This window comes from Culex pipiens, chromosome 2 (assembly GCF_016801865.2).
Source record: "Culex pipiens pallens isolate TS chromosome 2, TS_CPP_V2, whole genome shotgun sequence".
Lineage (NCBI taxonomy): Eukaryota > Metazoa > Arthropoda > Insecta > Diptera > Culicidae > Culex > Culex pipiens.
In genome coordinates, this window is record NC_068938.1 from 130,583,503 (window position 1) to 130,595,656 (window position 12,154).

Genomic DNA, 12,154 nt, shown 5'->3' on the forward strand with positions numbered 1-12,154 from the left:
CGCAAAGCGCGCGGCAAGATTATCCTACTACTAGACCCAACAGTCTATGTGCACGTGAAGGGCGTCAAGACAGCTCGTGAAGCCTGGTCGAAGCTGGAAGCGGCTTTCGAGGACGCGGGACTGATGCGGCGCGTTGGTCTTCTACGGAAGCTGATTACGACGACCCTCACGGCATGCGGTTCTATGGAGATCTACGTGAACGAAATCGTGTCCACCGCCCACCAGATCCGCGGCGTTGGATTTGATGTCAGCGAGGAATGGGTCGGAACTTTCCTACTCGCTGGTCTTCCGGAAGAGTACAAGCCGATGCTGATGGCCCTGGAAAATTCTGGTCTCGTCATTACCGGGGACAGCATCAAGACGAAGTTACTCCAGAAAATGCATTCGGTTTCGGAGAAGACTGCGTTCGTCGGACGAAAACCGTATCCGCCGAAGCAGAAGCCCAGCGCAGCCCAAGGACGGTCAGCTGAGCAACAACCGAAAGGACCGAAGTGCAAGCGTTGCCATCGACACGGACACGTTGCCAGGGACTGCCAATCAAGAACAGGTTCAGCCTTCGCAACGGTGTTGGCGACGAACGAAGGTTTTGAAGATGACAGCTGGATTTTTGATTCGGGAGCATCGGAGCATTTCACGAAGAATCGTAGCCTGCTGACTGGTGAACGGGCGGCGAGCGGTGTCGTTATGGCAGCTGACAAGCAACCGATGAACATCGTAGCCACCGGAACCGTCCTGCTCAAGCCGAAGTGTAACTCCGAAAGCCTGCCGATTGAAATCAACCACGTCAAGTTCATCCCTTCGATGTCCAACAATCTCTTGTCGGTGAGTCAAATCGTCCGACGAGGTTTCGAGGTACGTTTTACCAACCGTGGCGTCAGAATCGAGGATGCGGATGGCGATCTCATCGCTACCGGCCGCCACGACGTGAAGAACGGGTTGTTCCAGTTCGAGGAAAAGGAGAGGGATGTTGCGTTGACCCTAGCAGCTTCACCACCAAGCATGGACGTCTGGCATCGAAGGATGGGACATCTCGGCAATTCAAGTTTGAAGATGCTGAGAAACGGCCTAGTCTCTGGAGTGCAGTTCAAGGACGCTGTTGCTGACAACTGCGTGGTGTGCGCTAAGGGTAAGCAAACTAGACTACCATTTCCGAAGAAAGGACACCGTGCCAACGATATCCTGGAACTCGTGCACACGGACATTTGCGGACCGATGGAGGAAATGTCAGTTGGTGGGAGCAGGTACTACGTGTCGTTCGTGGACGACAAGACGAGACGGATTGCAGTCTACTTCTTGGAGACGAAGTCCGAGTCTGAAGTTCTTCACGCGTTCGACGAGTTTCGCACTCTCGCTGAGAGACAAACCGGGCGGAAGCTGAAAGTACTCCGCAGCGATAATGGTAAGGAATTCGTTAACCGTTCCTTCCAGAAGCGTCTACGTGAACTCGGTATCAAGCACGAGACCACTGTAGAGTACACCCCGGAACAAAACGGTATGGCCGAGCGGGTCAACCGTACCTGTGTGGAGCGAGCACGCTGTATGCTATTCGAAGCGAAGCTACCGAAGTCATTTTGGGCGGAGGCGGTGTCAGCTGCGATTTATCTCATCAACCGTTCGCCCACCAAAGGTCACAACCTCACGCCGGAAGAAGCTTGGAGTGGACGCAAGCCTGACCTGTCGCATGTTCGAGTTTTCGGGATCAAGGCGATGGCACACATTCCAAAGCAGAAACGCAAGAAGTGGGACGAGAAATCGAAGGAGACCATCCTTGTCGGTTTCGACGAGCAAACCAAGGGGTATCGTCTCTACGATCCTGTGAAGAAGAGCGTTTTCAAAAGCCGAGACGTGATCTTCGTTGGCGAAGCAGGACGACCAGAGACTACGAAACCAGCCGAAAGCAGCAACCCGAAGCGAGTGCGTACTTTCGTGAGTCTGGAGTTTGACAACATCTCGGAACCTGTAGCTGAACCTATCGTGCAGGAGATGCCACCTGCGGCTAACCCCGAGGTACCTGACGCTGAACGCGATGATGTCCCGGAGCAACCAGCTGCGTTGGCACATTCCGGACCGGAGGTCGTGCCACCTGCGACCGAGCCAGAGACGTCTGAAGATGAAGAGTCGGAGTCCGAAGCTGAATTTTTCTCGCAAGTTGAATCAAGCGTTGGCGAGAGCTCGGACGACAGTGACGTGACGATCTTGGCGCTCCCCCCGCGAAAAACTCTATATCCACCCGAGTCACAGGTGTTGAGGCGCAGCGGCAGGGAGCGCGCCGTCCCAGGCAAGTACAAAAATTATGTCCTTCCGAGCAAAGGCTTGCCGTCCCATCACTCCACAGATAACCCATCTTCTGACGATTTTGCGGAAGCCGGCCCCAGCAGCGTTAAACATGGACTCAAGGCGAGCAAGGGTGCTACCAAGAAGTCGACGGATCCTCGAACGGTGGCCGAGGCGCTGCGCAGCGACGAAGCTGATCTGTGGCGGACCGCCATGGGCGAAGAGCTCCAGGCGCTGATGGACAACAACACGTGGGAGCTGGTACAGCTTCCTTCGGACAAGAAGGCGATCGGTTGCAAATGGTTGTTTAAAACCAAACGTGACGAGCACGGACGTGTAGTTCGTCACAAGGCACGGATCGTGGCTCAAGGATTTACGCAAAAATATGGCACGGACTACGATGAAGTTTTTGCACCTGTGGCGAAGCAGGTGACTTTCCGAGTGCTGCTAACCATTGCGAGCCGCAGGAACTCCGTTGTCAAGCATGTCGACGTTAAAACGGCTTATCTGAACGGCGAACTGGAGGAAACGATTTTCATGCGGCAACCCGAAGGTTACACCACCGGCGACGAACGGACCGTTTGTCGTTTGAGGAGGAGTCTATACGGTTTGAAGCAGTCCGCACGTGTTTGGAACCGTAAGGTGGACTCAACTTTCAAGTCGATCGGATTCCAGCAGTCGAAATCGGATCCTTGCCTGTACATGCGGCGCCAGAATGATACGTTTGCGTACATTCTAATCTACGTCGATGACATGGTCATCGTCACGCAGACCGAGGAGGAGTTCAACGCCATCTTCGAGAGTCTGCAGCGGAATTTCACCGTAACCAATCTCGGTGATATCCGACACTTTCTCGGAATGGAAGTCGAGAGAAGCGATGCCGGTTACAAGCTGAACCAAGCGACGTACATCCGGAAGCTGGTACAACGGTTTAATCTGGAGCAAGCGAAGCCGTCCAAGGTACCACTCGACCCCGGCTACCTGCAGCAGAAGGAGGAGGAGTGCAAGTCACTTCCCAACAACCAGGACTACCTCAGCTTGATTGGAGGTCTGCTGTACGTAGCGGTGCACACCAGGCCAGATATTGCAGTGAGCACGTCGATCTTGGCCCAGAAGTCCAGCAAGCCGAATCAACAGGACTGGAACGAAGCAAAGCGAGTTCTGCGCTATCTGGATTCGACGATCAATCACAAGCTCCAGCTGGGTGCCACGAACGAAGAATTGCAGATGTTCGTTGACGCAGATTGGGCTGGAAATTCACGGGACCGGAAGTCAAACTCTGGCGTACTGTTGCAGTTCGGAGGTGGACTTGTCGCATGGTGCACAAGGAAGCAAACCTGTGTGGCGCTGAGCTCAACCGAAGCAGAGTTCGTTGCCCTAGCTGAAGGATGTCAGGAGCTCATTTGGACCCGCAGATTGCTAGAAGAAGTTGGAGAGGCAGCTCTTGGACCAACCAGGGTGAACGAGGACAACCAGAGCTGCATCAAGTTGGTGGAAAGCGACAAGATCGAGCGCCGAAGCAAACACATCGAGACGCGATACTTTTTTGTTCGAGATCTGCAGGAGAAGGGAACGATAAGGTTGCAGTATTGCCCCACGGAGAACATGCTAGCTGATGTGATGACGAAGCCGCTTGCCAGGATCAAGTTGGAGAAGCTGCGTTCGGCGATTGGGATTCGACCAGATCAGTTCGAGGAGGAGTGTCGGTGCAAGTAGGCGTCCTGATTGAGGACCCAATCGTAGTAGACGTAATTGATGACGGAAAATAAAATTATCATTCTTGTTCAAACCACTGAGCTGAGTAGTTTACTTTTTACGAGCTCTACCACAATCCAAAAAAGATACGTTGGAACATCCTCTACCGCCTGGTGCTAATATCTCGTTTTTGTCAAAAGTGGATATTAGCCGTTTTTTCAATGGTGGGCAGTTTTGATATTATTAAAATATGCAAGAATCCCGAATTTCATTCCAATCAAACCACCCCCTCAACTTTTGTTCTGCAAGAATCCTGCTAGATCGTCGTGACTGGTAGGCAGCGAACTAATCGTCCAATCTTCAATGTTTTTTTGGAAATTTTATTGGAAATTTTCTCAACTTTTTGGAAAAATCACTGTGGCGAGGGAGCGTTCTTTAAGTACGTAACGCAAAAGCGGATTTTTATACAGATTTCTAAAACAATGTACTGGATGTTGTTGGCTTTTTTGAAAGAGCACACGATTTTGAACCAAAATGCATTAATAACTCAAAAAACGATGAAAATGCATATGGGACATTTATCCGATCAGGGGCAGTACAGTTCTATAGTTAATGTTTTTTCTTCTCCTGTTTCAAAAAGTGCAGAATTTACTTTAAAAAATCTGCAATTTTTATATAGGTTATATGACCCTACTGTGGACCTATTTCCAAGAATTGAGTTAAAAGACTTTAAAAGTATGATTTTACTGTATCCAACGAACAGAAAGTGTAAGCAGGTTTGTTTTGTAGCTTCCTCTTCTAAAAATGTTAACATTTTTGTTTTATCATTTCCGCCTTTTCAGCCACTTTTTCCAATGCAACTCGTATTGCCTACCATTTTCCTAGCACTTCGATCAGGTCCAAAAATTTCGGCCTCGTTGCTTATCAAATTTGGCTCGCAACACTTTGTAGAATTTTCTGTTTTGCACTGACACCAAACTTTTTCATCCGATTTTCGAGCAATGTACTGCCGTTCTACCTATAATTGTCCCATGTCAGTTTTGGACGATTTTGACTTTATGACATTTTTAAGTTAAGTTTGATGTGTACTTTAAGAAAAACACATAAAATCTGGTACTTTGTTCGGAAACTCATTATAAACAACACCAAGTCTCTTTGTTCCATCGTTAATTTTCTAAGCATAATTGTCCCACCAAGTATTTTCTTATACGGAATCGTTAGTTTAACTAAGCATTATGTCTCGTTTACCTCTTATACAGCAAGAGAATCACAAATAAGGGAGATAAACTGCTAACTGGGGCGATCAGGGACACATAGGGCGAGTAGGAACCCACGGGACAATTATGCGTAGAAAACAAGGTAGAAAAACAGAAATCGATCGAAAAATTTCAATCGCGTTTTTCTCAGTTGCACCTTTTTGAACATGGGACAATTATGCGTAGAACGGCAGTGTATGTTGTCAAATTGAAATGTCAAAATTTTGAGCAATCAGAGTGTGGGTCCAAAATAGGTACAGCGATGGCTTTAAAACACATTCAATAAGCCCAAATTGTTTTACTGAAAATTCTTAGGCTATTTAAACTGTTAAATTATTTTAAATTTTCAATAGTAGGTACAGGCTACAAATCAATCCTGGAACGTGCCTAATTAGTTAAATCATTCCCGAGAACAAGGCGAAATATGTTGACGCTTTGCATAGTAGGTCCAAAATAGGGTCATATAATTAAATGTTTTAGTTTCAGTTTCAAAAGGAGTTTCGAAGCTCAATCAACACCAACAAATTTCCACTCAAAACACTTTTATTTTCCTCAATTAATCACCTCACTCCCTGCCGCCGCCGCCACCAAACTGCTACTCGGCGTGGGATAGTAAAAGTTGCTCGCCACGTGCTCCTTAAAGTACTCCCCACCGCACTCGTCGTACGTTTGCCGCGTCAACAGCGACTCGCGGAACTGTTCCGTCGTGGCGAACCTGGCCGCACCCTTCCACCCGTCTAGGGTGGGATTCGCCGCGAGGGAAAGGTTGAAGCTGGATTGGAACGGGAGCATGGCTTGCATTTCCCGGTGGAGTCGTTCGCGGAAGCCGGGGATGTTGGCGCAACCGCCTGTTAGGCAGATGTTTGAGATTAGTTGGGGGCGGACTTCCGCGGGGAAGAGTTTGAGCACGTAGTCGATGGTTCCGGCGAGGCCGGCTTCCTGGATGCCGATGATGCTGGGCTGGAAGAGGATTTCAGGGACGCGGATTTTCTCCACGCCGAGGTGAAGCTGGTGGAATTCGGCAATGTTGGAGCCGGGTGCGGACGAGGGTTCGACGTAGGTGGCGTCGTGCTGTTTGAGGACTTCTTCGTACTCGAGCAGCTTTTCGTTTTCGGCTTCGCTGTCGCTGTCGCCGTCGCGGCTGATTGATTTGTACACGTCCCAGTCTTCGTCGCGCATGCCGAAGTCGTCGTTGCCTTTCTCCTTCTTGGCCAGCTGGGAGATGATCCGCATTCGTTCCTGGGCGGCGGCCGTGCGGCGTTTCGCGAGGTCTTGGCGGCGCTGTTTGCGGGTTTGCTTCTTGTCGAGGATTTCGTCCCGTTTGCGGCGCGTTTCAACGACCCACTGGTCGATGGTTAGGTTTGGGGGAGGTTGGAGGAGGACGGGCTTTTCTTCGACGGGTTGGACCACGGTTTGGGCGGCGTTCATCTTTTGGGACGTTCTGGCGATGCGATCGCGCAGGGTGACGATGGTCTTGCGCATATCGTCGACACCCTTCAGCTCGAACTCTTGCAGGACAAAGTTGAGATTCTCCTCGTCGTCAAGGTTTTCATCAGCGGCTTCCAAACTCGCCAACATCTCCTTGTCCTGGGCGTGTTTCTCCTCTCTCTTCCTCAAATTTATTTCAACCAAGCGTCGAGAGAGTTCCTTCCGCTTCTCAACCCGTTGCTCAGCCGTCAGAACCGGTGCCGTCACGGTCTGATTGTACGGCAGCTGAATCTTGGTCACATTCTGGTCGTAATACTCCAGCAAAGCCCAGTCCTTCAGCGCTTCCATGTAGTCGTAAGCGAACGAGCAATAGCTATGGATCATGGCCTCGGCCCGACTCAACGTGATGGCGTTCACGTGCACCGGATATTTCAGCTGCAGCAGCCGAAACATAAAGTTGATCATGTTGAACCCTCCCAAGTTAATCCGCCTAACCTTATCCGGTACCATCCTCCCGTTCAAAATCGGAATCACGTGCGTCGCATGATACCCACACGAAACCACCAGCCCACTCCCAACCCCGCTGTTCAACCCGTAACTAAACAAACTATCAACCCCGTAACTCAACCCGGGAATCCCGTAACACTCAAACATCAACTCAGCCATCAACATCCGGCTATAGTTCGGATTCGTGACGCACTCCGTCAGCAGCACCGGATGCGGCACACTCCCGTCCGCGTCCACCCCCATCCGCTCAAACAGATAGTCCAGAATCTGCTCCTGGACGTGCAAATGCGTAACAACATTCCTATCGAACTGCGTCCGCAGCTGGAACCGCACCGCCTCAATGTTCACAATGTCGTTCCCAATCTGCACCGTCGGAACCGCCGCCGCCTCGGCGTCCTTTTTGTTCCGGTCCTTGCGCGGTTTGGCCAGCACGTTCTTGAAGCACAGCAGTGGCTCCTCCTGCGAGGCCCAACCCGCCCGGCAGTGATACGAACCGTTGTCGATGACGATGGCGGTGGTGCCCGGGATGACGCCCGGCCCCGGGTACTCGTGCACGATGTCCGGGCGGACCTTCAGGTCCTGGATGGCGAAGAGGCTCATAGTACTTGATGGATTTCCATACAAAACTGCGAACGCTTGCTGGATCGAATTTCGGCGAGTTTTGAGTGCAGAAGTAAACAACAACACGGGTAAACGCTGATGAGAAGAGAATAAGAATCGAGATGACAAGGTGGGCAGTACACGTTTGCAAATGTTTAGTGCGATCTTCAGTAAAAAAAATTGCTAATGCTACACGTTAAACTGATATATTCAATATTGATAATTGTCTACACGACTGTACCTGAAACACTTTGCTGAGTTCGTTTTTCGCATTTTTTATACGAATTTTTCAGTTCAACTACGTTTAATCGTGTAATCGTATGTAGATGAACTGAAAAAAATAGTTTAAGGAGGGGAAAACGAACTTAGCAAAGTGTGACTTTCAGTTAAAGTGTATCTCGTTCAGACACTTTTTTTTCAAGGAAATGGGTTAAGCTAATAATGTTGATTATCAGTATACACACTAGCTGTTCAGTTCACTTTTACACACTTGTATGGGATTTTTCAGTTCAAGTATGATTACACTGAAAAAAGTGTATCGAGAAATTAAAAAGAGAGATGTGAGCCGGTAACATGGAGTGAAATTTTCGCAGCTGTCATGGAAAACTTCACAGCAGCTTGACAGAAAGTTTAACTCCATGTTGCACTTTTAATTTCTCGATTGCTGTTTACCAGTGTTGTTGAATGTTGTTTTCATCTGTGATATCTGATTTAAGAACAAAAATTTAAAATAATTTCCGGTGGCTAAAATTTTCCATAAATGGAATACATCAGCTTCGAGAGCGTGTGCCGCTGCTGCCTGACCAACTCCGGCAAGTTTTCCTCGATCTTTGAGATCTACAACGATTACTACATGCCGAAGGTGATTCTGGCCTGCACCGGATTGACCGTAAGCAAAGGCGTATTCTTGTGAATCTTTATTTTGAAAATTTACTGTTAATTTTGTTTGATAGATTCTGCAATCCGATGGCCTTCCGGACGTTGTGTGCGAACCATGCCTGCTGAAACTGATCACGGCGTACGAAACGCGCCGGCAGTTTCTCCGCTCAAACGGTCAACTCAAGGAGCAGCTGAACCGGTTGAAACAGTCGGAACAGGAAATCTTGAAGGAGCTCAAAACGACCACCGCCAAATGTGGCGCCACTTCGGCACTGGAAGAGGAAGGAATGCCTTCGGTGGATGCCGCTGCGGTTGTGGAGGACATTCTGGAGGCTGGACCGATAACAACCTGGGACAACGAGATCAACATGCACATTGAGCAGCTGCAGGACGCGGGGGCGACGGAACTGGCCGCGGCCGGGAACATTGAGGATTGTTTGGATGAGTTGGTCATTGAGAAGTACGAGACGCTGATGTGCGACGGGAGTACGCTGTTGAGTGGGTTGGATGGGGGCGTGATGGAGGGGGAGGTCAGGGATGAGGTCAGTTTTTCTCCGTTCCGGGAGGGGAATAGTCCGGGGGTGGACGAGGACATTGACTTTTCGTCGTTTTCGGAGTATAGTGAGGAGTCGGAGGAGGAGGAAGATCATCAGAAAGAGAAGGACTTGGAGATTGAGCAAGAGAAGGAAGAACCTCAGAGTTGTTCGATGTGCAATAAGACGTTTAGGAACAAGCGACTTCTTCAGAGGCATGTCCTGTATCACAACGCCAGCAAAACGAGCTGTCCAATCTGCTCCAAAACCTTCACTCACGCAAGTAACTTGAAGCGACACTTGAAGACCCACAAGCCACCTCTGGAAGGCTTTGTCTGTCCCAAATGCCCCAAAAACTTCACCCAAGGATCTCAACTATACGATCACCTCAAAGTCCACAAAGGTCCTCCGCCGGAGGAGTCCGGGTCGTACGTGATGCACTGCGACATTTGCCCCCTGGAAACGACCTCCCTGGCCGCATTCACATCCCACATGACCAAAGAACACACCGTCCCCAAAGACCAAATCCACCCCTTCCGGTGCCACCTCTGCCCAACGCGATTCGTCGCCAAGCAGGGAATGCTCCGCCACGTCCAAAGCGTCCACCAGAACCAGAAGCGTCGCGAAGCGAACGATCCAGAATCTCGCAAATTCCTCTGCACGCAGTGCGGCAAGCGATTCCTGCGAAAGCGCCACCTCGACGAGCACACCAACTCCCACAGCGGCGACCGCAAGTACGTCTGCGAGTGCGGACTCACGTTCTCGCAAAAGTCCGGCCTGAACCTGCACTACCGAACCAAGCACGAGAACCGGAAGGTACACACCTGCGGCGTGTGCCAGAAAACGTTCGCCCAGTCGGCGCACCTCAAACATCACGCGTTGATTCACTCGAACGTTAAGAAGTTCGAGTGCACCATTTGCGGGCATCGCTTCCGCGTGAAGAGCAACCTGGTGACGCACATGCGCGTTCACCGGAAGCATCCGTACTGCTGCGGCGATTGCGGCGGGGATTTCGAGGACAGCCACAAGCTGGAGCAACACATGGCGAAGGAGCATGGGGGGAGGTCGCGGAAGGGGACGGGATTGGCTGCGGTACGGAAGTCACTTGACGATCAGGGTGCAGATTGAGGGTTGGTACTTCTCGGACATGATCGACGTCAGAACCTATTGTGATGCAAACATCGACTCGGAACATGAACATGCTTGCAGAGTTTTGTCAGCCTGGAGTAGCAATCTTAGCAACCTGGTTATCTCATCACGAACGTCATCCGTCATGTCAATTCTGACACTAAAACGACTAAGTAGCAACAAGTCTGCTCTAACACAAATAAAACGTGACCAGACTCCCAGAAGCATGCAAGATCTTGAAGAGCCAAGCGGTACCGATTTTCAAAGCATTGTCCTGCAGATTATCCACCCTTTTCGGATAGTGTCGCAAGAAACCGGATATATATCTCGGTAGCTTTAAAAAGGATACCGATTGGATACAATTTCTTCAACTATAACATCTCCAACGAACATTACCCACTCTGGAAGCCTGCTGGAGTCGAATGGAAGCAGCCATCAACGTAGCGGCATCGAGCGCCATCAGGTATGTGGACCGAGTTCGACGAGGAATGTCAGATGATTTTCGATCGAAAAAAAGCAGCGCGTCCACAAGTGGCTGCCGCATAACACCCGTGAGAACAATGAGACGTACAAACAGTTGCGAAGACAGCAAACCTATCTCTTCCGGGATAAAAAGCGCCGCCTGGAAGAGTTGGAGTGTCAGGACACGGAACAGCTGTATCGCTCCAACGAAACACGCAAGTTCTACAAAAAATCAGTCAATCACGGAAAGGCTTCATGCCGCGAGCCGAGGACGGAGAAATCTTGACGGAAGAGCGTGAGGTGATCGAAAGGTGGAAGCAGTACTTCAACGAGCACCTGAGCGGCCCAGAGGCGGAGTATCAGGGCGACAGACGATGAGAGAAGTTAAGGATGCCATCAAGAAGCTGAAGAACAAAAAAGCTTTCAAGATGGGCCCGGACAAGCTGGCGACATGTCTTCATCAGCTGATAGTCAAGGTCTGGGACACAGAACAGCTACCGGAGGAGTGGAAAGAGGGAGTAAAATGCCTGATCTACAAAAAGGGGAACAAGTTGGAATGTGAGAACTATCGAGCTATTACTATTCTCAACGCGGCCTACAAAGTGCTGTCTCAGATCATCTTCTGTCGTTATTCGTAGCAAGAAAAGGATTTCGCTGGGACGTAACTAGCCGGTTTTGTGGAGGGGAAATTGTCGCTAGTACCAGATCCCGACGCACCGTCTGTTCATCGATTTCAAAGCCGCATACGACTCGGTCGATCGCGAAGAGCTATGGAAGATCATGTACGAGAACAGCTTTCCCGGAAAACCGTGCAGCGTAAAGATTTCGGGTGCGATGTCCGACCCGATCGAATTGCGCAAGGGACTGCAACATGCGGGACACGATTATCAATCGGTCCAGCCAGTTCATCTGCTATGCCGACGACATGGACATTGTCGCCAGAACATTTGAGCAGGTGGCTAGAAGGTACACTTAATTGAAGCGAGAAGTGGATAAGGTTGGACTGAAGGTGAATGTGGCGAAGACGAAGTATCTGCTGGCGGGAGGAACCGAGTCCCTTAGGGCTCGCATAGGACCGAGCGCGACGATCGAGCAAGTGCTCAGGATGATCTTTGGCGGCGTTCGTGACAACAATGTATGGAGGAGAAGGATGAACCACGAGCTGGTGCAACTCTGCGGCAAGCTAAACATGCCGGATAGGTCTGATGCACGCCAAAACCAGAACATCAATGACAAAGTTGAGGTGCGATCGTCAAGCAAGTGTTCCAATCACGAAGTCACGAACCCTCAGAACCCTGGAGACGGTGAAAAGGGAGATCAGGCAACTGAAAAACAATAGACCCTCCAGCAAAGATTGGTTATCCGATGAGCTCTCCAAATATTGAGGTGAGC

At 50.2% G+C, this 12,154-nt stretch overlaps 2 protein-coding genes across 2 annotated transcripts; one reads left to right on the top strand and one right to left on the bottom strand.

Annotated features, from left to right (window-relative positions):
- Positions 1–5,750: 5,750 nt before the first annotated feature.
- LOC120415318 (actin-related protein 5) lies at positions 5,751–7,830 on the bottom strand. Its single transcript, XM_039576799.2, has one exon. The coding sequence runs from the start codon at positions 7,758–7,760 to the stop codon at positions 5,778–5,780; it is 1,983 nt and encodes a 660-aa protein (XP_039432733.1). The 5' UTR covers positions 7,761–7,830; the 3' UTR covers positions 5,751–5,777.
- Positions 7,831–8,456: 626 nt separating this feature from the next.
- On the top strand, positions 8,457–12,128 carry LOC120415340 (gastrula zinc finger protein XlCGF26.1-like). The gene is made up of 2 exons (XM_039576829.2): positions 8,457–8,649; positions 8,714–12,128. Exons 1-2 carry the CDS (start codon positions 8,521–8,523, stop codon positions 10,298–10,300), a joined length of 1,716 nt encoding a protein of 571 aa, XP_039432763.1. The 5' UTR covers positions 8,457–8,520; the 3' UTR covers positions 10,301–12,128.
- The last annotated feature ends 26 nt before the right edge of the window (positions 12,129–12,154 follow it).

What these genes read in the sequence shown, in the direction of transcription:
- LOC120415340 (XM_039576829.2), top strand. Translation starts at nt 8,521, where the DNA reads ATGGAATACATCAGCTTCGAGAGCGTGTGCCGCTGCTGCCTGACCAAC. An exon ending in TGGCCTGCACCGGATTGACC is followed by an intron (nt 8,650 to 8,713) that starts GTAAGCAAAGGC and finishes TTTGTTTGATAG; the next exon opens with ATTCTGCAATCCGATGGCCT.
- LOC120415318 (XM_039576799.2), bottom strand. Translation starts at nt 7,760, where the DNA reads ATGAGCCTCTTCGCCATCCAGGACCTGAAGGTCCGCCCGGACATCGTG.